The sequence below is a fragment of the Lathamus discolor genome, chromosome 8 (genome assembly GCF_037157495.1).
Source record: "Lathamus discolor isolate bLatDis1 chromosome 8, bLatDis1.hap1, whole genome shotgun sequence".
NCBI lineage: Eukaryota > Metazoa > Chordata > Aves > Psittaciformes > Psittacidae > Lathamus > Lathamus discolor.
The window spans coordinates 3,728,285-3,752,217 of NC_088891.1; the positions used below are offsets into that span (position 1 = coordinate 3,728,285).

At 44.3% G+C, this 23,933-nt stretch overlaps 1 protein-coding gene across 4 annotated transcripts in view; it reads right to left on the reverse strand.

Annotated features, from left to right (window-relative positions):
* The window catches only part of LRRK1 (leucine rich repeat kinase 1), a 78,072-nt gene that overhangs the window by 13,807 nt on the left and 40,332 nt on the right, over positions 1–23,933 (reverse strand). For all 4 annotated transcript variants that reach the window (XM_065688203.1, XM_065688205.1, XM_065688202.1 and 1 more), the window contains 16 exons: positions 21,316–21,445; positions 20,663–20,775; positions 19,591–19,805; positions 17,395–17,559; positions 15,550–15,722; positions 13,524–13,644; positions 13,104–13,263; positions 12,184–12,460; positions 9,086–9,257; positions 7,488–7,651; positions 6,087–6,226; positions 4,273–4,522; positions 2,680–2,846; positions 1,528–1,725; positions 586–863; positions 203–397 (listed from right to left, as the gene is read on the reverse strand). In XM_065688203.1, the coding sequence (XP_065544275.1) occupies positions 203–397; positions 586–863; positions 1,528–1,725; positions 2,680–2,846; positions 4,273–4,522; positions 6,087–6,226; positions 7,488–7,651; positions 9,086–9,257; positions 12,184–12,460; positions 13,104–13,263; positions 13,524–13,644; positions 15,550–15,722; positions 17,395–17,559; positions 19,591–19,805; positions 20,663–20,775; positions 21,316–21,445 (2,918 nt within the window). The remainder of the gene's footprint in view (positions 1–202; positions 398–585; positions 864–1,527; positions 1,726–2,679; positions 2,847–4,272; positions 4,523–6,086; positions 6,227–7,487; positions 7,652–9,085; positions 9,258–12,183; positions 12,461–13,103; positions 13,264–13,523; positions 13,645–15,549; positions 15,723–17,394; positions 17,560–19,590; positions 19,806–20,662; positions 20,776–21,315; positions 21,446–23,933) is intronic.

Consider the following 23,933-nt stretch of genomic DNA (forward strand, 5'->3'; position numbering starts at 1 on the left):
CCACCAATCTGCCAACATTTCATTCATAAAACTCTCGTTTAAGTCAAGAGCAGTTATGGGCCAAATCAGAAGGAGCAGTAAATGGGCAAACAAGCTGTTTGCTGTACCAAGAACAAGTTCAGCTCTCCTGTGTGAAGAAGGCTGCCGGATGCCTGTAGCTGTAAGATCAGAAAACACTGGTCACAAAAGGGCTGTCTTGTACCTTTTCTGGCTTAGTGTCCCAACACTCCATCATGAGTGCCTGCATCCTATATAGCTGCACCTCTTCTGGCTGCCCAAGAACAGGACGGATCCCTTTAGACAGTTTCTTTGCAATCTGGAGCTGGTGTTGTCCTAGCACAGGCCGCTGACCGGACAACAGCTCATACAAGACCATGCCGTATGAGAACATGTCCACCTAGAGCCAGAAGCAGAGGACAAAACAAGGCAAACCCCTCTTGGTGAACTGAGAAGGAAGGAAGGAAGGTCACAATGGGAAAACCAGTGCTGTACACCATGCATGTGTAAGGGAATTCAGCCCCATGCATGAAGCCAGCACCCACTGCTGTCGCACAGGAGGTGCCCCCATGGATACACCACAGTTACCTTCTCATCATAGACTATGCGAGGCCTGATCTCAGGAGCTTGGTATCCTGGTGTGCCCTCCACGCCAAGCGCACCTTCATGGAACGACTGCCGGGAGATCCCATAGTCAGAGAGTTTGATGTTGACATGCTCTTTGACATCCAGAGACCACACCAAAATGTTGTCTGACTTCAGGTCACAGAAGATGATGTTCTTCTTATGCAGGTAAGCAAGGCCTGTTACAATCTGGTACGCTATTTTGTGTGTCAGCATGTGTCCCAGTGGCACAAAGGAAGACCCTGGCCCAAAGGAACAGCCTGTCATCAGTTCTTGTAATTGCAACAACTGCTTTTTTCACCCCCGCCTTTCTCTTTTAAACTCAGAGCAATAACTAACAACCTTTTAAAACATCACTCAATGTCAGGATGTGAAGTGACACTGTTCGTGTTACTATTCACATCTGACAGTTCTATTAGATTCTTTTTTTAAACCCTTTCACTTCTAACCCCCTAAGTCTTCTGGCTAGAATTAGTGTCTTACCGAAAGCTGACACAAAGCCAAGGTGCCAAGAGGGTCAGATGGCTTCAGCCTATCTTGGAATTAGTGTCATTCAGTTGACAGTGACAGAAATACAGATAATTATGAGGGAATTCAGAGTGCCAGACACCCATCTGCAGGGGGATGAACACAGCATTCCCCATGCAGCACTGAAGTGAGATGCACTTTTTAATTTGCAGAGAAATTGAAAATCCAGGTCTCCAAAATAGGCTTGGAAATCCTGAGCATCAATTTTTACTAGGTTCCCAAAGGCACAGTTTAAGAGCAATTCCATCCCTCCTACTTCCCCTAGTCTGGAAAAAAATCCCCTCTAGTAAACCAGGCAGTAATTTAAATGTTGTTGACCATTTGCCACTATCACGACTCAGAGAATGAGCTCTCCCAGGAGGAAGACCCTGTTTTTACCTTTGGAGTTTTCAGACAATACAGTGGTGAGGCTGCCCAGGGGGGCCAGCTCTAAGGCAAAGCAGAGAGGATGGATGCTGATGCCAATAAGGGAGACGATGCAAGGGTGTTGCAGCGAGTGGAGCATGCTGGCTTCCTGGCGGAACTCTGAGTAGTTCTTCATGGCATCCATGGCTCTCAGGTGTTTCAGCATGGTATCTGGCAAGACACACAAACCCCTTCTTACTCCCCAGCTGAGAAACCAAGTCAGAAACTCTTTGCAAGGTGCTAATCACTGAGCAAATGCTGCAGGAGGAAGGCAGCTTGTGGTGTTACACCAATAACAAGGCTTTAAGTTGCATCACAGAACGGTTTGGGTTGGAAGGGACGGTGCTTTCTGAAGCGGGGACTCTCTGGGTATGGATGTCACATTGCAGACCCTCTGGTGAAAGGAGTCTTCCCTACCCTTCCCCAGCTGCCCTGCCAGAAGAGGGACACTTCACAGTAACTGCCCTTCTGCCACAGGTCACCACAGGCTGCTCAGGCAGGCTTAGTCTTTCCCAAGGTTTTCTGTCACTGTGACAGCAGCTGATCCACAGCTCAGGGGTTCAGGAACATAAATGAGGAAAGTGAAGCACTTTTCCCTTTCCTTTGTCCATGGACTGAGGCTCTGCTGGAAATCTGGGCTTGACAGACAGCATGTGCAGTACTAGAGCCTGTCCCTGCCTAAAGGAGCTGGCAGTCTGAGGATTTCCAATTTGCTTTCTGTAGCTGCTGGCACAGATGGAGTGAAAGACTTATTCAAAGGTAAAGACTCACAAGCCCTTAGTACAAACCCATGCAAATCCACACTTCTCATTGCCAAATAGCTTGGGAACAGGAGATGAAATCTTACTTCCCACCCCAATCAAGGGCTCTGCCTTGGCACCCTGAGTCCACCCGGCAGGAGAGATGCTTCCAGTAGTGCCAATGACCTTCATTGCTAAAGTGCTTTCATAAAGAACTCAAAGATGCACCCTCCTCCTCCATGGAAACACATTGATTTTGCTATATATTTCAAAGCTGTATTTAAACAGGTGCTGCCAGCACTTGGGAGAGCAAAGCCTCTTTGGTCTTAGCTTGGGATAGCAGACTGCAAGAGCTGATTCCTGACACCGATGCCGTGCACTGTACCTGCAGCTGAAGTGGGAGAACCCTTGCATTTTTTAATCTGAAATCTCTTCACAGCCACTGGTTTTCCTTGGTACCGTGCCCGATATATAACGGTTCCACTTCCACCCTGGCCAAGAACGTTGTTTTCATTTTCACTGCATTCCAGTTTGCTATTTTCCAGGAACAGTCTGCCAAAAGGAGATTGGGGCTTTTTAATTAAAAGTTTCAAAGATGTTGTAAAATCATGTTTTTAATGTAATTTCCATTTCCACAAATCCCTAATTGGTTCTTGTCTTATCTACTGAGAGGACCGGATCACCTAAACTACCTTGGTCACCTCAGCGTGTTCTATGCTGGCTCATGTTCTACAACAGGTTTCCAGCAGAAAGAAGTAACTTGGGCAAATGAGCAAAAAAAGTCTCTTTACTAATTTATCCCACAAGAATCAAAGAGATCTGGAAAGCACATAAGCTCCTTTTCCAAGCAGATGACAAGGTACAGCTATTTGTACCATTTATCTGTATTAATGATTTTTTTGCTTCATTTCCCTCTCTTCTCCACTGAGGCAGGACAGGATGTTTATGAACAGCTCCACACTCTGAAACCTGATTATTTAAATCAGCTAGCTGTTCCCAGGCTGCAATTCATCACTTCCCCACTCTTCCAGAGACTACTTTTACAGCTGTTCACACTTCAAACGTCTCCACTCGCCTCATACCCGTCAAATAAATCTCTAGGAGATAGCACTGTGAGGAGAGTTGTCGTGATGAGCTGATGGGGTGTTTGCCCAGTGAAATGACCCCAAGAAAGGAACAGGGGCCAGTGGGAGCTCAGAAGACTCTGACAGCAGCCAAAAGGGCACAGTTTGGTCTAGAGGTCTCATGGCTCTGCATCGGGCACAGAAAGGTCTGAGAGAGTGTGAACCAGAAGAGACATTGATATCTTGTCCTGCCTGCTGTCAGGAGGTCTCTTGCTCTACACAGTAAATAATAAGGGGTGTTAGACTGAACCCATCTGGGAATGCTGTTAAGCTGCTTAAAGATTTGGCAGTGCTGCTATGGGTAGGGAAGAGCCGTTTCAGCTGTTCAGAACTGCCACACTACTATACAACACATCCAACAGCCCTCAGCCAAGCAGGAGCCTCGACTCAGTGTGAATTCTCTAGTGGAGTCTAAATTCACTCACCTACAGGCTCTTAAAACTAAAGGCGATTTCAGTGCCAATCTTGTGACGCAGCAGCACTTCCTTTTGGTTTTGCCATATTAAAATCTCTTTTCTGATCCTAGAAAGATTCAGACTACAGAAAGCTCTGGCCAGAGTACTGGGCAATGCAGAACAGCTGTGGCTTTAAAAAGGCACTCTCATATTGCACCACAGTGATCTCAAAGGACCCCCTGAAGTGATGACTTGGGTCAGCACACAGTGATTGTCTGACTGAGTGTGCTGACCACCAGCAGTGCAGTTTGGGATGAACTGCCAGAGCAGGCATTAAGAGTAGATGAATTTGTTTCCTGTGGTCAGTATGTTCCTCTAGTAGAGATTATTTAGGAAAAAGATCCAACTGAATTACAGAGGTACACTGAAACTTAATTAAAGACTATTAAATAACATTACCTGGCAGGAAAATCAGTCATGAAAAGCTCTGGGACCAGCTCTTGGAGAGAAACGGGGATGTCAGGGTGGTTTGGACATGTGATGTAGTCCAGTTCAATGGCAGTCAAGACACAGTCCTCCATGTTGAAGTACTGAGCATCCTCTGCCCTGTCACCACACTCATTCTCCTCCAGCCTGGCAGCTGCACAGATGTGGCAAGGCACATACTGCTCCATCAGCAATGTGCCATCACTCTCAGTGGCTGTGAGTGCTTCAAAGCAAGCAAACAAACAGAAAACAACAACATAACCCACACAAACTGATAAAGAACAACAGCTCCAAATACAAATGTCTGCAGTCACTACCTGGATCCACTGGCTGAAAGTGGTCACACTCACAAAAGCAGCAGTTTAACACTGCTGTGTATTGACTGGAGTAAGAAAAGAGCTTTTTCCAAAGTGTACACAGATAGCAGGGACAGTACTGAGGAGACAGGACTGTTGACATAACTGAACAGCTACTTTGCTTTGGTCACAGGTAACACACAGGCTCGCAAAGAAAATATATTCAGGACCAGCAGAAACTCAAAGTATGTGAATAGAGCTTTGGAGAGAACTTCCTACGTGCTGGGTGTCTGTGAGCGGCATACAAGGATCAGTGTGCATGCTAAAGAGCACGATCATGCAGTGGAAGTACAGCGACTGCCTGGGAGCCCCAGCCACATCTGCTTTGCAGACTGCAAACTGCCAGATGGTTTCATATGGAGAGCAGGCATGGGAATGGGCTGGGAAGCATGGAACGCTGTGCTCAGGCGGAGCACTTCAGGTGCAGGCTAGGAGTAAGCACTCACCTACAGCACCCAAGTCAGGAGCACAGTTACCATGTGCTCCCTCATGGGCGAATTTTCAGCCCCTCCAGGGGAAACATGGATTCTACCAAAGGTAAACCTTGGGGAGGTTCACACCTCTCCCACTAACTGCAGAAGGATTAGAGGTGACAGGCTCCATTAAATGCCTGCAATTAGGCAGAGGGAATATGGGCCATAGCCTTCAAAGTCATGATTCTTTTCAAGCTTCGGCAATAAATGTTATCGTTATTTTAATCCAAAGGCAAATAAAACTTTCTTTTATCTTTATAACACACAGAACATGAATATGTGAGAGTGCACAACTGCTTCCTCCAGAGAGCCTCCAATTAAGTGATTTTGGCACTGTTTTCTAGCCTAGTGTGGGACAAGAAAGAACACTTCAGATTTTGTTTTGGTTTCAAACAAAGTGCATTGGGGTTTCAAAGAGCCCGCTGGGTAACAGCAGGATCTGTGCTAATCACAGGAAAAACAACTGCAGGAGTCAAGGAAGTTACCTTGGCACAGGCTCCTTGGTATCATATTCACTCATGCCTCTCCCATCATAATTTTATAAATTACAGGGTGTTAGAAATGGTGGACAAATGCTGATCCCAGCTGATGCCAAAATGAGTTCTGCCATCAAGGGACAGAGCCAAGTAGTTTGGGCCAAATCCTGCCCCTGCAATGAGTACTGGAAGAGTCTTTTGAACTTGTACAGAAGCAGGTCCTGTTTGATCTGTAATATTTCACCTGTGCTTACCGTGACTGACAGACTGAAAGACACAATGTCTAGACCAAGGTGTGCTGGCAAAAAATCCTGATCGGTCTGCAGGTTTATCAGCTTTTACCAAATGTTATTGGCTCGAGACTGTCAGAGCCTGAGGGGTCCTCAATTAACACCCAGTATTGTGCACCTGGACAGCTCTGTCAAAGAGCCTTCTGTTAAAAAGACCTAATACTGCACAGAAAATTACAGCAGCTCTCTTACCAGGAAACCACTGGTCTATCAAAGAGTTGACATGATCTGTGATGAAAGCCATTGCTGAAAAGTCTCTCACTTCTGACTGGGAAATGATTTTAATTCCACCACTTTTTTTCTTTTTCCAGTTCACATCAGAAGACTCGACACTGTGTAAGAAAGCCAAAAGACAGCCCCATGAAGCTTTGGTGAAGTATCAGTGTCAGCAAACTTTCTTTCTCGCAGGAAACCTGAATTACATAACAACATGTAGCTCATAAGTAATCAAAATAAAAAGCCAGCTAGCTTTGAGGATGATTTTCAATCCAGTCTGTTCTGCAAGTGACTTTTGGAACAGAATTCTTGCACAGAAATGCCAATTGCTCACAATGGCTGAATGCTGCAGAAGGTCAGACCCAGAGAAAACTCTGGCCTAAGTGAATTCAGTATAATAGAGACTTTTGACAGAAACGCCCCATACAGAATGGTGGAGGGTGAAGAATTTTATAAATCAGTAATAAAATTCCAGTGATTTTTTATTACTACAACTTCCAAAAACTGTTTGGAAGAGTTTATGGACATAATTTTTGTGTAATGCCCACAAAAGCAAACAAACAAACCCCAAACTCAACCCAAATCCCCCACCCATTTCATACAAAGAGCCGAGTTCTGTAACTCCCTGAAGTACATAGAGAGATAAGAGGCTGACCACCACCATGGTCCAGAATTAAGGATTCCAGTGTGTGATTTGCAGTGTCTGGGTCCAAGCCTCTACTCAGTCACAGACTGCATAGATGTCACTGTGCCCTTCTGGTTTCCAACCATGCAACAGGACCAGTGGTTCCTCCCTATCCTGCTAGTGACTGAAAGAGCAAATGCATCAGCAGATACTACAGAGATTAATGTCTTAAGTAGTTGCCTACTCTCTACATTTGTGAAAGAACATGGATGGCAGGTTTTCCTCCAGGCTTGCAGCCAGCACACACTCTGCCTCAGCCAAACCTGTTGTCCACAGTCCCCGAACCACAGAGTCTGATAGCACAAAAGCACCCCCATTGATCTGAATTACTGCCACACTGTGGTGATGCTTTAGGATTCAGTGGAAAAGCCCCTGCTGCAACGAAATCTTTGCATGTGATAATGTACGATTTTACACTGGTAAAGAGTTCTGCAGTGAGTATCACTTTGTTTTCAGGCCTCTTTAAATGTGTGGCTGCAATAACACATTAGGTTGATATATTCAGAACTGCAAACAATCAGGCACTCATCATTTTTGTCACCAGTTGTTACCAGATGAGTTATGTCTAACAGAGGAGCCTCATTTTCTACTGATGAGTGAGCCTATACCATGAGTTAGGCTCATTCATCTCCATTCAGATGATGTGTTTCATAGTCCCCTGTCACGCATGCTGCATTATGAACACAAATTACCTAAGATAGCCTCCATCAAAGGTAACGAACAGACCTTCCTGCCAGTAAACAGTGTGAGTCCTTTTGACTCGGAATGTGCTGCAGCGGTTCCTTTGGGTGCCTGTGAAGCTGTAGATGGTCACCTTTTTGTTTCTTGTCTTGGTATTCTTCTTGTTTTCAAAAAGCTGAAACAACAGAAAAGCATGAAAGTCATTAAATCATTGAAATTTCTTTATAAGGATGTTGGTTTAATCAAGTATTAAGGTGATTTCATGTTTTGGCCTTCACATGTGCTATCATACATTTGCCATTAAAGAGCAACCTGTGCTCATAAAGAATTCAGTGATGGAATGAAAATACACACAGTAAAAGTTGGTTTTATAGCAATGAAAGTATTTTTTATGCACTCAAAAAGGAACAACTTCCTATCAGTGAAAAAAGTTAATTCTGTAACTGTGCCATTTGTTACATCAATTCTGCATTTGCAGAAGTCTTACAAGCCTAAAGAAGAGCTAAATGTTCTAGTGAATGATTAAGTCTGCCCTTAATGTCGAGTTAACTTTTCCACCTGTTTCAGTGGGAGGAAGATGGCTTTTCTCCAAGACACTTCAAACCAGCACTTGGAGCAAAATGTATTTTAAAACCAAAGACTTATCTGCAGAACTCCACTGTACTCATTGCTCTAATGCTTATTTGTCTGCAGATGGGTCTGATGCCTGGAATCCTTTCCATTCATTGCAGTGAGGACTGGATGAGGTCCCTAGCAAAGGTGTTCTAGGGTTACATAGTGCCCTTGAGGATGTAAGCAAGGGGTTGCCAAGACAGTCCATTAAAACAGGTAAAGTTATTACATGGTTTGAGAAGCTTGGAACACTGAGGGCCTTCCAAACCCAGGCATCATGTTTTCCACGTTCTGTACATCAGTGACAGAACACACTTTAAATGTATAGCTGTTAAGAAGATACCACAGTAGTACTAAAAATATTTTGCAGGTGTGTATTGTGGTTTCCAGCAGGGCTATGTTTCTATGTTTTCAGATATAAGCTGCAGCAAAAATAAGTCTGTAATAACATTAAAATTCACTTAGCTTTCAGAACCTTACAAGCGCTGCTTTAATGATAGGCATACCACTTGCACTAATAGGGTGCCTGCTTGCACTCATTATCACATTAAGGCAACAGTCCTGTAATTTTCTTCTCATTTAAACCCATATAGATTCAGATAGCTGACTTTAGTGGAGCTATTCCAGATCTCCTCTGGCAAATGATGTGAGCAGAGCCTGGCCCACTGGAACGGTTATGGACAAGAGCTGCAGGCAGAACTCCAATTACTTGTAATTGGAAGATGCTGGAGGTACTGAGACCTTCCAGGGGATCATGTTAGAAAGAGGCTGTGGAGAACACAGGCTTTCTTCCCCAGTGCCAATCTGTTGTTCTAAATGACACCTACTGTGAAAACAGAATCAGATTTTGATTGCAGAGTCTCATTTCTTCTTATTTACTAAAATAACATTGAAATCTGTGACTGGAGAAAGCTGGATATGAAGAGACACCCACTTAACACTACACTGAACAACTTCAGCTGTCTTCTTTTGCTTGCAGTGAGATACAGCAACCTACCTGGAGGTCCATCTCGGCCAAGCTAATTAACATTCGGGCTATGAATCTTTGCCAAAAGCCAACTGGGACAAAACTCATCTTGAAGACCCTTTGGACCGTGTTTGTGGTCTGGTGGCAGAGCCCGTGGATATCTAATGCTGGCTTGGTAGGAAGCAGATGAGGGAGGAGGTAGCTGAAACACATCAAATTCAACAGCTCAAATTTTAGCTACAGCTTGTAACAGTGACTACATTGTTACTGGATAATAAGGCGATTCAGTCTCCAAAGAGATTTTTAATGGCACAGCCTACTGCATATAAAAAAGCTTTTACGCTAAAGGCGCTGCAGCAGTACATGGAGAAATTCATTTACACTATGGAAGCAAGCAGAGGCAAAGCAGACATTACATAATTCAGCCAGGGCTATTGGACAGGGCTAAAACTGATGTAATGAGCAGGACATTTGTGTACCCACAAATTAAATGCTTTAAAATATACAAGTCATTAGAACAGCTGTGATGTTGGGACTCATTATTTTAGTATCTTTACTACTCTGGTAGTAAGCAGAGAATTACAACTGTATTACAGCTGTGCTCCTGTGTGGAACACAAGATAAATGCAAAAACAACCTGCAGCAGCTCAGCTTCAGTAAGCCCAGAAGGTGAGGAGAGGAGGTAGTGTGGGAAGTGGCACTGAGGCTGCAAGGACTGGGCTGCTCTGAGTCTCACCCCAGTCCCAGGATGAGAGCATCTTACAGGTCAACATGACAGGGTTTCCTGCTGCACCAACGCTGATGGACTCCCTACCACATCCCTGACAAAGTCCTGGGCAAGAGCGTACTTTGCCGCACTGATGTCAGCAGAGAGAACACTTGTCTTGCTCATTCTCCTCCTGCAACCAGGTTATTAGGTTTTTTGCCCATGCGTAGAGGAGTCTCAGTTCTATCCAAGTCAGAAGTAACAGAGCTACACTGGTGTAGAGGACCACAAAGTTTTCAGATCTACCAGTAAGCTCAGAATATTCATCCTGATCTTTAACATTTGGGAAGCTTTTGGAAGACTGGAACTGTTTGGACAACAATGAGCTTAGGGCTTTCAATACCTGCCAATAATCTCTTGACAATGATACTCTTCAGTAACAAATACATTCCAAAATGCCTATATGATCAAATAATCTTACTTGCTTATAAGCAGAAACACTGCTGCATTATCAGTGTTGAGCCTGAGAAAATGTGTCGGCATCTGGGGCTCATCGTTGACAGGCACAATGACAGCAGTGAGGCAAATGGCCAAGAGGCTTGACCAAAATAACAGTGGTAGGGTCTAAACACACAACTAGAAGTAATGCTGGGTCCAAATCCACTGCTTTAAGCCTATTATGTTTTCTCTCTAGCAGCTGCAGTATTCTGTAAAACCTGAAATATCAGCTCAGGAAAAACAGCCATCACGAGACGACAGCTCTCTCCATATGTCACAGTCCATAACATCTGATGACATTTTACGATTGAATTATCCGATCCATGAAACATCTTTGGAATGTAAAACTGATAAAAATTTCTCTTCACTTATAAATTACAGTAAGAATGGACATACTTTCAACCCTGTTTTAACAAGCAGAACAAAGCTAAATTACATGCACCTTAGGTAGAAAAGTAGAGTGTGTCAAACTACAAGCTCTTGTTCTATAAAGGTAGTGGATGCATCATAGGACAGCCAATACATTTTCCCCAGCCCATCCAAGAAAGGGTGCAGGAGAGTAAGAAGGACAGTGAGGCCCTTCTGGGCCACAACTATATAGTGGATTATAATACAGATGGTGATTCGATGCTCTTGAACAACAGCCAATGCAAATTTTGAAACTATGTGAAACATGCCCGCATCCACCCTTTCAGAACAGAAACTGGCAGCTGCCTCCTCTACTGACTGCACAGAAACTCTATCTGGCAATCTATACAATAATTGCAGAAGCACAGAAACAAATAACTGCTCTGTGTCTGGCTAGTACATTAAATTAATCCAACCTGCTAAGAGTTACAGTCCGTCAGTGGGAAGAATATTCTGCTAATGTGGCTTGGATTGCTCTAAAAAAGATTGGGCAGGCCATGCAAAAGCAGTTTCCTTGTTCCCGAGGCACAGACAATGTAATTGCCTTGGAGAAAAATGGCAGATAGTGACAAGGAGTCCAAAAGGCATTTTGGACTAAGCAGAAACATTGCTGCTTTATCTGTGTTAAGCCTGAGAAAATTTGTTGGCATCCGGGTCTGGATAAGTGACAGGCATAATGACAGCACAGAGAATGCTGCACTTGTGCTGGCATTCAGAGCTGCTGAGAGGCTCAGGGTGATGCAGCCGTGCTGTCCTGGAAGGGCAAGGAAGTGAAATGCAAATGCCACATCAAAAGTGCAATACAACTACGGTTTCACCGCTAACGCAACAACAGGCTGTCGCCAAGCAGATGGGAGAGAGAAAAATAGCAAGGAACTTTGCCCAGAGGAAGAGGGATGGGGGGGCAGATGGAGGAGGACTCATTAACATTTAAAGAGAATGAGGTTTCCTAGACCATTTCTAGGAAAACTATTGATCAGCACCTATTGAGGCTAAAAATGTTGCTACTGAAGCTCCACTCTCCTGATTTCATTAGAAATAAAACACTGCTACGCTCTGAACTGACATAATTATTGATTACCCAAAGTTTTCTGCCATACTCTGGAGTGAGGATCTTTCACTGGAAACAGATGACTCCAGCCCATCTATGTTTCAGGCCTGGCAGCCAGGAGCCTCACATCCTCTCTCAGCTGCAGCCATCCTGGCTGAGCCCTTACAGCCTCATCGCCACATCCCTGGTGGTGTCACTGCCCTCCTGTGCTGGTGGCTGAGCCTCTCACGAACCTCAAAGCACCGAGGGGACAAAGACCTGCTTTGGAAAATTTTCATACTAGCTTGTCTGGACCAAAGGATGCTCATGCCGGGAAATACAGCCCAAATGGATGGGTACCTTCCATTACACTGTTTAATGCACCGAAATATCTTCTCATAGCAAGATCTTTGTCAAGATAAATTCTGTTTGATTAAACAGACATTCTTCTCCAGCTTGGCTAAGCATCTCTAATTATCAACATACCTGTTATTGGCCACTGGCAGTGCAATTTCAAACTTGGCCAAGAACTGGAAGTACTGCTCTTCAGTTTGCTCAGTGAAGCCCGTCCCAACCAGCAGCATTCTGAGATCCTCTGCTCTGATGACTCCATTCTTAGCTACAGACTTGGAGCTCTTGATGTTGAAAATCCTCTGCAGACACTCTGAGAGCCAGACAGGGTCAAGGAAGTAGAGGTTTCTCAGGCCATGGCTTGTGTCTGGGAAGTGCAGTAGTGTACCCGTTTCTATGAGAAAATTAATTGCTGCAAAAATAAAGAATTGTAGATTAGCACTAGACCAACATTAGAAACCACAGCGCAGATGACTAAGATTATGAGGCAGTCTGTGCAGTTTTAGGTATACCAGATATAGCCAGCACATAGCCAAGCCAAGAGTATAACATTTCTCTGAGGAGTGCTGCTATCTGGCACTCCGCTGTTAAACCACATCTCATTGCTTTACAGTCAGTATTTCTGTCCTTGTCACAGCTCCCCTCTACCCTCTTGCCATCCTCACAGGGAAGGGCTTTCTCCAGCTCCTGCAGAGCAAGGCCCCCATAAAGATCACAGGACTGAGATTCTACAGAGAAAGCAACCTTGAAACTATGGCAGCCTCATCCTTCACAGAGCAGAAGTAACATCAAAGCTTGTTTAAAATAAGATAAATTAGTAGCCTCAGACCAACCTAGAAACTTCCCAGCCCTCTCCCCAAACCCTCATTCCTAGTTTTATATCTTACCAATTCCCAAAGTGACCTCTACACAAGTGTAGAGCACCCTGCGACTGGTTTTGTTTGCACAGCAGTTACCTGATGGGCTTCCCCTCTCCCCATTATTATTATTCATGGAATATTTCAATTGGTCACACATACTGATTTCCAAGAAATTACTGGTCTGCTCTGACATACCAGTTTGCAAATCTTCGTAGTCTTTGATATCATTTCCAGGTGTTTGCTCAATGATCAGTTCTATCTGTCTGTCTGTTAAATACTGTACATCATCATTCTGACTTCTCCTATGCTGTTCTGCAAGGACAGCTTCTTGAAGACTAAGGTAACTTCTTGGTATCTGCAAGCCACAAGACAAAAATAGCACGATCAATATGAGACAGCAATCACCCTGCTGGAGATGAAGTGGCTAAGTCATCTCCCTTTTAAAGGGAAATTACAGTTCTGTCTTTTCTCAAAGCCAGACAGGCATCTTATTGTTGATGTAGAAGGCGTACGAAGTACGGAACTCCTAAAGTTCACCTTCCAATCCAAAACCAAGCCCCCCCAAAATCGTCCTTTTGGTAAGGATCACCACCCACTAGAAAGAGCAGTTCTCACCAATCTCCCTGCAAGTTTCTGTGAGCAAATTGAGCTCCCAACATCCTTCATGTTGCAAGTGACATGGAAAATCAGCTGTCGGAGTCCATCGAGGCCTTCCAAAGTCTTACACGAGAGCTCACTGCAAAAGTCATGCAAGGGTGAAGATTATCAAACCTTATCAGCACACCGACTTCCTTTACAGGCTCACGTTCTCCTATCAGTGACTTTCAAGTTCCTGTGTGAGGTGAATGGGAGGAAGGCTGTCAGTGAACATTTTTAGCTTTGGAGAAAAGCCTGGAAAGATATGCCAGGCCAACCTGTGCTCTGCCTGCTTCATTCACTGTGCATTATTCTATTCCCTATGCACTGTCATCTCTGGGGACTTCCCTGGCAGAATGACTAAAATCATCTCCCTTTTTCCCTTCGTGGCTGCACATATCCTGTAAGGGACTACAGGAAGAAGGAAAACACAGTGTTCTGGCAATCACTGGGGAAGAGTCCAGTTCTCTACCTCCTCAGATCAAAGAGGCATGATGATGACTACCAGACACCTATTCCCACCCTCATTCAGCTGGATTCTGTAATCTGGGAACTGACGCTGGCCTTCATCATCTCTTTAACAGCTAAAAATCCGCTTGCTCCAGGTCCTTCTATTTTTGGTCTTATTTTGGGCTGGATAAGAATGGCTCATTTCCACTTTCCCCAACAAAGGGTCTTTCTAACTGATTTTACACATGTTCCAGTGGCAGACAGAAAATCCTTTTCTAAAGCAATGTGCCTTATCTTAAACCCCAGACATCAGTAGCACTGGAATCACTGGGATGTTGGAGGACCCGCACTGATAAAACCATTCTGGGCTCACCCACACAAGGATTTCACAATACACACTGCCCTGGCTGCCTGGAGTGCTGCTCAGAGAAGCCCACATCTCAAGTGGATACTGGGGTGTAAAGAGGAAGCATGTGGGAGAGGAAGTATAGAATCAGGCACAACTCCAGCTGGGAGGAAATGCAGAGGAAAAGGAAGGTGAAGGGGAACATGTAGGATATGTGGCAGAATAAAAGAAAGTCCCCTTGAGAAAGAATGATTGACATCATGTTAGGATGCTCTGTGGTGATGGGAAAAGAGGCTTGAGGAGACTGAAGCACAAAGCTTTCTCTTTCTCACTGTGAGCCTCTATGCCTCACACTGGGTCCCTGGTACTCCTCCTAACAGGAAAGAGCCAGCTGGGATGCCCGACACAGAGCCTGCGCCTGCAGAACGGATCGTGGGAGGTCTCCTGATGACTTTGCCAGGCAGCAGATGGAAAGCGCTAGGGACATTGCAGCATCCTTCTTTACTCGCCAGCTGCCACCTGCTCTTTGCCCCAGGCATTGGTGATTTCACACTGCTTGCTGCCAGCCTGCTGCATCCACATTCCTCCTGTGGCTGACAGATCCGCTCCTTTCTCCTCTCCCCAAGGGCACTCTCTGTCAGCTGAAGGCAGAGAGCAGCATCAGACTGCATGGCCTGACACTGATCTTCCAGACAGCATCACCCTCTGTTAATCACATCCTGAGAACTCAAATGACACAGGTTTGGACTGTCAGAAGGCTCAGAGGGTTGACCCACTACTCGCCCTGCCATGTGAGCTGTGTTCTCAGGTCAAGAGGTCTCCCCTTAATAAACGCCACAGCACCCACCCTGTAAGAGTCAGGCTCTCAAACTCTGCAGTGTTAATTACTCAATCTGTACTTTCTCTCCTTGGGACTAATAGACTGTATCACCATTTAATGGTGAGAAAGCCAAGTGGAGCAGGAGCACTAAAACAAGCTGGTCTGAGGTCATGACTTTGGACCTTCCAGCTCTCAGACCCATGATCAGACCCCTGAGCAACATTGAACTTCTCTCTAATTATACCACATTATCCAAGTCAAAAATAGATGAAACGCAATGCTGACATGTCTTTAAATCAGCTCTGTTGCCAAGGAGATTGAGTATTGCAAAATGGTTTAAAGTGACATCAAACAGAGTGACTGAGCTCCATAAAGGCACGAGTACTTACTGCAGGTGCTTGAACGTGATATCTGGGAAGCCAGTTGCTCTGGATCCAGAGGGAGACCGGCAGAGAGCCAAGACGTATGCCCTCAGAGTTGCTATCCTCTCAACGCGGAACTTAGTTTCAATTAAATCAAGGTGCGTTCCAACCACTAATACCACTGAATTTGGAGCTTTGGCCTGCAAAAGGAAAACACTGACAATGATCTCATCCAGATTATGTCATGGTAAATTCAGTGAGGACATATGAAAAGTAGAATATTTAAGAGGCGGTAGTCATACACATTAATAAAATGGAATATATATTTATATAAAAAATGGCTGCAACCTGTTGTGACAGCTTGACAACAGCAACAAGTGATACGGGTATTACAGAATTTCTCCTGCAGAATATGGCTTAATCATCTGCTGCTACTGCAGAGCAGGAAACTGTCAGTTTGAGTTTATTACATCAGGTCTTAACATAAAGGGAGTTGCCATGTGGTGTTAAGGTGCTATGAGCCAGCCAAATTATGGCAACTCTGTCACCCAGACAAAGGAAAAGTTAGCTTAACCTGTAACCAGAAGATCTGATATCCTGGGAAAGCCTAGTTACACTCTGTACCAGGGGAAGTTATAGAAACTTTTTCACTGGAGGTATATGGAGAGGAGAGGTAAACTGTTAGAAAAGTCTCAATCTACTTAATCCTGAATCAGTGCAAAGGAATGGATTAGATGATCTCTTGTTTTTTTCCAACCCTTCCACGTTTCTCTTACAGCACTGGAATGTATCCAGATTTCAGGGAATGCACTGCCAAATACAGTGGGATTGCACAGCCTCAAGCAGGGATCAGCCTGCTGATCCAAATGACTTTGGCCACAGAAGACTACTCAGATGCAGAAATACATGCTTATTTGCAGCCAATCCATTTCTCTCTTATGATGCCCACTGAGATGTCCTAACTTGAATGACACCAAACTTGAACCCTGTGCAGACATAGGAGTGATGGCTGTACCAAGTCAGACAAAAGGGCCCACTTGGCCAAATATTCTGGTTGGTGCTAATGAAGAATATAGGCACAGGGCAGGCATGCACAGATTTTCCCTGGTGTGCTCTCCCAGTATCCTGCAGCTCACCATCTTTCTGAGATTTCTCTCAGTTAATAGCACTTGATGTATTTTTCTTCCACCAGTCTTCTTTTCAGCCTCTGACACCCACAGCAGATTGCAGCTTTGTCACCTAGTTCGGGGGTTTAATTGCTGCTGACCATTATGCTGGTATTTCTGTAATGTTGAGATGTTTCTTTTCTGAGCAGCATTTGCTTTGAGCCCATTTTTGTGTAATATTAAACCAGATATAAAATAATAAACATTTATAAAACAACTATTAACACTGTATTATAAAAATCAACTCAAATGAACTCACTGTAGCTCTGAGTCTCAGCTGAGAGCTGTCTGGGAGATACTCTCCAGCTTACCTGAATCTAAAGTGTTAAAAACACAACCTCAAGACTAATGTGTGTCTAACCCCACAGAAGAAAGAAAATGCTTCAAACCCCCCATGGAGCACAGTGTGGTCAAACACTAATTCCAAAATAAGTATGTCCAGCCTTACTTAGCAAGGGTTTATAAATCAGCTTTTGTTTCAGTCTCTGATGTGTGTGAGGGGGAACAAAGCAAATGATAAATTTAAACCATTAAATATAGCAAAACGCCTACAGCGCAATGGAAAATTAATTCCAAAAGCTATGCAAAATTCAGAGCTTGCAGAGCTTTTAAAAGCAGACCAAAAAGAATTTGTAATATCACATATCTGTGTGCTGAGCTACTACTTGATAAACAGATACCCTGGAGTCCACCAGTGACTTCTTACCTCGATGTTCAGCAACCAGAACTGTAAGTTTGCCACAGCTTCTTCCCCCAGTGCCAAGTTCCATACCACTATGTACAATGCTTTGTCTGTGAAGAAACACTGATTGACTGTAGACATGCTCGCTGGGCCTCCGATATCCCAGACATTGAACTCCACTGAATCAACCTACTTAGACAAAGAGGAGTGTTCAAATCAAACAGTCGCAGTAAATCACAAGGAGATAATAGCTGAAGTATAAACCTACGCCTGCATAATGTATGACACAAGAAGGGTTTCAATGTCCTAATTGTGCCTCCAGGAAAGATAAATCAACAAGCAATTGTTAAGCATAGCTACTACTTCCCCACAGGAAATCAAGACTAATTACTTGCTGCTAAAACGATAGAGGTGCCCTTGATGCTGGTAAATCTCCAGTTAATGCTGTAGATTCTCCAGTACAAACAAGGGTCTTATTCTGAGCCCTGCATTTCACTGCATCTGGAATAGAAACTGTTTCATCCTTGTCTCTGCCACACTCGACAGGACTGCTGAAGCTACTTATCTGCCATTGCTGCGGGGAACAGGAAACCCCCCGCTGAAATCACTTCCACTGAGCTCAGCCCTAACTGAGCCAAAGAGAATATAGATGCTTAGGAGATGGGAAACTTCTTGAGCCTTTCATAAAGGCCTCCTGCACGTTGCTCAGAGGCTTCTGACACGTGTGTCACACCAGAGATGAGCCACAATTACAGCTACCGTAAAGCGGACTCACTGATTTTGGGGGAATGTGTAAATGGAAGTATCTCTAGCTCTGGCTCTCTTCCAAGTATCTCTGCACCCATTCCTCCATACACCCCACACAACAGCACTAAGAGGGAGCATGGCTTTCTATTTAAAAGATATTCAGGCTCCCAGCAGCTTCTGTAGGAAGCACCTACAGACCTTGCAGGCTTCTAAATCCTTTGTCCCTGGGAGGCAAGAAGCCTGTGACATGAAAGAAAACCAAACTCTGCTCTGGCCACCATCCTCAGAGCATCATGTAACACCAAGTGGGCTCTGTTTACTGGTCCAGGTCCAAGTATTGACTGATCCCATGTGACAAGTTACCCTATGAGATTTCAGCAAGGAGCTAAGTATCTCAGTAGGGCTCTGATGTCCTAGCATAGTCCTAGTTTGAAGTTTTCCAGAAACAGCTGGAAGAACTTCCATATTGTTTTAAGCCAAACCCTAATTAGCACAAGGACTGCTTTGTTCATCCAAAAGACCTTCAGCTGTGGGTGCCTGCATGGAAAGACAGAGACACAGAGGTAGGGACAAAGCCTGTTCAACATCTTGGTCCCACTCCAGGTCTCTGATGCTGTCTAGGTTTTTATTTCATTCAATTGCTCTTCAATACAAAATGAACAAATCCCTTCTCCCACCAAAGTCTTCTCTTTAAAGAATCAGGCTGTGCTTGCTCTGTTTCTTTCTGTCTCTGGCCTGGCACTCTTTGCTGTAGAATAGCTAAACTCAGCAGGGTCCTCTACCCCTTCCAGAACAGTCTGGTGGTCATGGCTCTCATCCGTGAAGGGAGAGCAATGCGTTTGCACGCCCTCAGCTCTGAGAAGACCTCAGGACCTATTCTGCATGCTCTAATCCCTGTGTTACTACACAGGCAGTGGACAGGGCTACCTACAAACCCTTGAATGAATTCAGTGCAGTCCAAATGAGTTCAGTATGGGTTGACACATGCCCTGAATGAGCCATCTGAGATTTGGGAGTTTGAGGTGTGCCTTAGACTTCCCTGGGTCACACCCGAGGTCGGGCATCCTAACTTCCACCCACCCTCCCCATCTAGGACAGTTCTGATATCAAGGGAATCCAGCTTTAGATAGTGATGTCCCATTTTCTGGCCCCAAATGAAAGGACAATCTGCTTTAGAGAAGCTGATTTAAGACATTCTTTCAAAATCAGTGTCCAAAAACCACCCGAGCTGGGAGAGCCAGTGTTTAGGCTCGCTTTCTTTGGGATACAAAGTTGAGTGCTCAGGAAAACAGAACTGTCCTCTAGTACTGAAACAGAGGAATTGTGATGGGTCTAAAAACGTGTCACTTGCAAGACCTGGCTCACAGGTAATGGAAACTGTTCTCTGTAAAGGGACAGACAATTTCAGCCCAAAAGGGATACTGCAGGGCTCAAACATCCCACTGGAGCTAAAGATCTTGAAATGTTTTTCACCTTTGCCTTGTGTCCCACCGGCTTGGGGAGCTCCCATTTTGTTGTACGGATGGTGGCATCGCTGTGCATCATCTGAGGGACTTTTCCTGTCTGCAGGATCTCCACCAGCGTTGACTTTCCCTGCCGTGGAGGACCGATGACGATCATCTTCATCAGCTTACATTTCTCTGCCTTGCGCAGCTGTGCTCGTAAGTATGCCAGCACTGTTTTAGGGCCTATGGGGGGAAGCGAACAGGCTTTATCTGTGGTTCGCAGTTACAAATGTACATATGTAGAGCAGGACTGCACAAAACCTACTGCTGCAGACACATCAGCTGAATTAATATTTTCCCTGAGTTTCACTGTGGGCTGAGACAACCCAGAGAATAAACAAAGAAACCTCTAGTGGACAAACCTGAGACAGAGACCCCAGAAAAAGGTCACTGCTCTGGGGCTCCAACAATGGAGCACTGTAAGAAGAGACAAATGCTGTGGCTCGTATGCTTCAGAAGCTGAAAGGAAACATAAAATACTAATTTAGTATTGGAAAATACTCAGTTTTTCCTTCTACTTTTATGTTTCCAGTTAAAATTAGATTTAGGCTTCAACAGTGTGCTGGAGAGGGAATAATTCCCAATAACTTTGTTCCCACAGGATTTTCTTATTAAAACACACAAAAAAGAAGACAGTATTGTAATAGATCCAAAAACCTAGCAGTTTACAATAAAGTCACTTCAATGCGACTCTGAGTGCCGATCCTAAATGCTTCAGTCTTTAGAAAGACCATCTAAATACCCTAAAATATACATAGTCAGGAAGCAAGCCGTGGAATTTATGTGGCATGCATAGTGCAAATGAAATATTGCATTTGTAAGTAATAATTTTAACATGTGATCTATCTTAAATTGATCCTACAGCCAGAGCTTAGCACCGATTATCAAATTTGCAAATATGCAGAAGAGGTTTCCCTGTGCAATTCCTGTTACCCACAACAAGGGCCTGGGCACACACTGTCATTAGGAACATTAAAGAGGAAGTGATTTTCGTTATAGGTTCAGTCTGTTTAATAAAGAACACATAGGCTCAGCCTTACCCTCTTTCCTGATCTCTGCAGGAACGTTACCGATACTTAGTTCCTCGATATCCAGCTGCCAGAGATTAGCCAGCTGCCCAAGCTCTGGAGGAAGCTCTCGGATACCAGGGTTACTGTACAAAAACAAATAAATCTACCAACAACCAGGCTTTGTGTGTAAGTAGCTGCTCTCACGGACTCTCAGATTACACTATTCTCTCCTTGCAGAAATCTTCCATTAACATTTTAATAAGACTACTCAGCACTTTAATAGTAATTTCCATTCTAAAAGTGATGTATAACCTCAATTTATCCTCTGAGGCAGACAACTGTAATCATCTTTACTGGATAGCTGAAGAAATAAGGGCAAAAATGATGAGTTAGTCACTCTAACATTATAGAAGCTGACAGCAAAAAAGCCAGAATGAACTAGAGACACATTAGATTCCCAGGCCTGCATTCAAAGCATTAGATCATCTTCCTTAATTCAAAAGCCCAGCCTCTTCCTTATCTAAAGCAAATGATGGGCACAGTTTTAACAAGGGGCTAACTATTTCCAGCGTTCTGACTTCAAAAGCACTGGACATCTGGGCTGGGGCTCCGCAAAAAAGACTGGTCACTAAAACAACATGGAAATAATAATATTGCACAGCTTTTCCAGGACATGGACTTACTTTCCTAAATAAAGTTCTGTTAAACCTTTCAGAAGGCAAACGGACGGAGGGACAGAGTCCAGCTGATTGTCATTCAGATAAAGGACTTCCAAAGAATCACTCAGAAATGCTGGAAATTCCAAAAAAGGACCTGGAACAAGACAGGAAACAAGTTGTACCTTTAAAACATAACAGTCACCAAAGCTCTGAACCAAGAGCCTTCACCTTAACTTTGCAGGCAGGACATGAGGTCATGTTCCTTGGAAGGAACCACCATGAAGCAACAGCAGAAAAGCAAACAGCCTTCAATGGCAATCAAACACTGATGCCCCACATCTCACATTTTTAAAGCCATGGTGATGCATGTGTTGGGAAGTGACAGTCTCCAGGACTTCTGGGTTACTGAGGGAGGAACTCTAGGCCCGCCAACATGACTATATGTCAGAGGATGAGTGGCATTATATTTCTTGCTGTTGAATAGCTCGTAATACCTTGTGAACTGCCCCTATTCCAGCCTAACAGCTGGCAGTGAAAGGGCATACCAAGGGCGCCACTGGTTCTCAACATGTTTTTCCCCATGTTGCCTGACAAAAGCCAGAAGCCAGTCAGAATTTATGTTCAGGCCCCCATGTCACATCCTGGAGCAATTTATGGTGGATTGAAGTCAATAACAACAGAGAAGAAAACCCAAACTGCAGCTTACAGACTGCCAACCTATGCATCTAAAACACTGTTCCCATTTGCCCCTCTGTTGTCTCAGGCTGCAAGATCTCAGGGTTCTTCAGATTTCCCATGTATCTGAACAGTAACCAGCATATTTTGGGAGCCACCCAAGCAGTAATAGCAGTGACTGCATGGCTGAGTTGCTGCTGTTTGAGAGGTTCAAACAAAGGGAAATTCAGCTGGTTCCAAAGAGCATCATTTCACTCCACAAATTACTCCTGGGATAGTGGCATGAAAAGCTGCCATGAATTGTGTTGCTGTCTTAAGAGTGTCACATCTATCCGCCAAGCAGCATCCTGAACTCAAGGAAAAACTAGGCCACACAAGGACAAACAGATTCTGAGTCTCTGATTAGGAAAGTACAACCACCTCCATCTGCTGCCTCCGCGGTCAATGAAAGCAGTGGCGCTTTTATTGATGTGAGACACGTCCTTCCTCAAGGATAGGACAGTTGCACTTCCACCAAGATCTTCCCTTACAGAGAAGACTTGAGGAACTGTTATTAGACTTAGCTGAAAAGGGAAAAATAGAAAGGAAATGGAAGAGGTTTTCCCAGGAAAAAATCCCCCGCTTCTAATATTAACAGCATTTAGAGCCCGAGCTATGATCAGAAAAGAAGTAATAGAACCCTACTGTCTGCAGGGGTGTTTTATGTACGTGAGAGGACTGTCTGCTGTGGGCAGGGTGTCACAGTCCTCCTTTGAGGCTTGCAATAAGAAAATCATCTTTGGGATTATTTTAGGAGAACAGCAGGCCCATTCATGGATTCAATTCACTTCCTGTCTGGCTCATCGCTGGACTTAAACTTTTCATTGTTCCTTTTCAGTATGCACCTAGGCACAGACAGATTTAGTCCTCTTGGACACGTAGGCTCCTAAAATAGTGGCAATATTCTATTCACCAGAGTCCCATGCAGAAAGGAGTGTTCTATATTGGAAGCAAGCTCGAGGTGTTTATGAATTGTAATTATTTATTCATGAGTTATTTATGATTTCTCTGGCTTCAGCTCAAATTTTCTTTTAAAGAACTGCAGAAAAATTTAAACAAATCCCATCTTGAAAATATATTTTTGGATGAGTAAACGCCATCAACCCCATGTGCGTGTGCAAGAAGTTATTCTGGGATTTATCAATCAAATATAGTGAGCATCCATAAATTATTCTCTTTAAATAATCTAGACTTAAGTAAACAGCTTTGTTGGTAAAATCAGATGAAAACCTGCCCCCCACCTCGCTTGGAGACTTCTGTGAGCAGCTGATGTACTTCAGCTTCTGTTTTCTCTTGATGTTCTTTAAATTCTTGGCCACATCCTCTAGTCTCACCAAGCTATACTTGGCAGAGGAACAGAGAGGGAAAAAGAAGAGCTGGCTTTGCTCTTTCTCTCTGGCTGTTCAACCATGGCACCAGCCAGGTGGGCTACTCCGTGCCCTCCTGAGGCAACCGCAGGCAGCTTGAAGGTGCACCAGGGCCATTTCAAGCAGTACTAATGCAGAGTCCGTGCTCTCCTCCTTTACGTAGAGGGGTTATGCTGGGTTTGCAGCATGGAGAAATTTCCATTAGCAGCAATTCACTGTTCTAGCTGGTTTCATCTGCCTTTGCCAATGCTCCCGCCCTTCTCTCCTCATTGGGAAATGCTGCTGTAGCACTTCATGGAGAAGCTCTGAGGATATGATGGTCTCCACAGACTCACAAGGTTCGGACTCTTTTTTCTAATTCTTCCACGTTCAGGATTTCACCAATGCCACAGCATTTCTATTTCCATTTCCTACTTGCAAAACAGTGCAGACCAATCCTTTCTCCTCCTTAGGGTGCACACACAGGACTTGCTGCCCAGCAGCCTCTACTTCCCAGAGCAGAAAAACGAGCCTCTGACCTCCAGTCCTAACCTAAAGCTATGGCTGTACTTTGTGCATTTA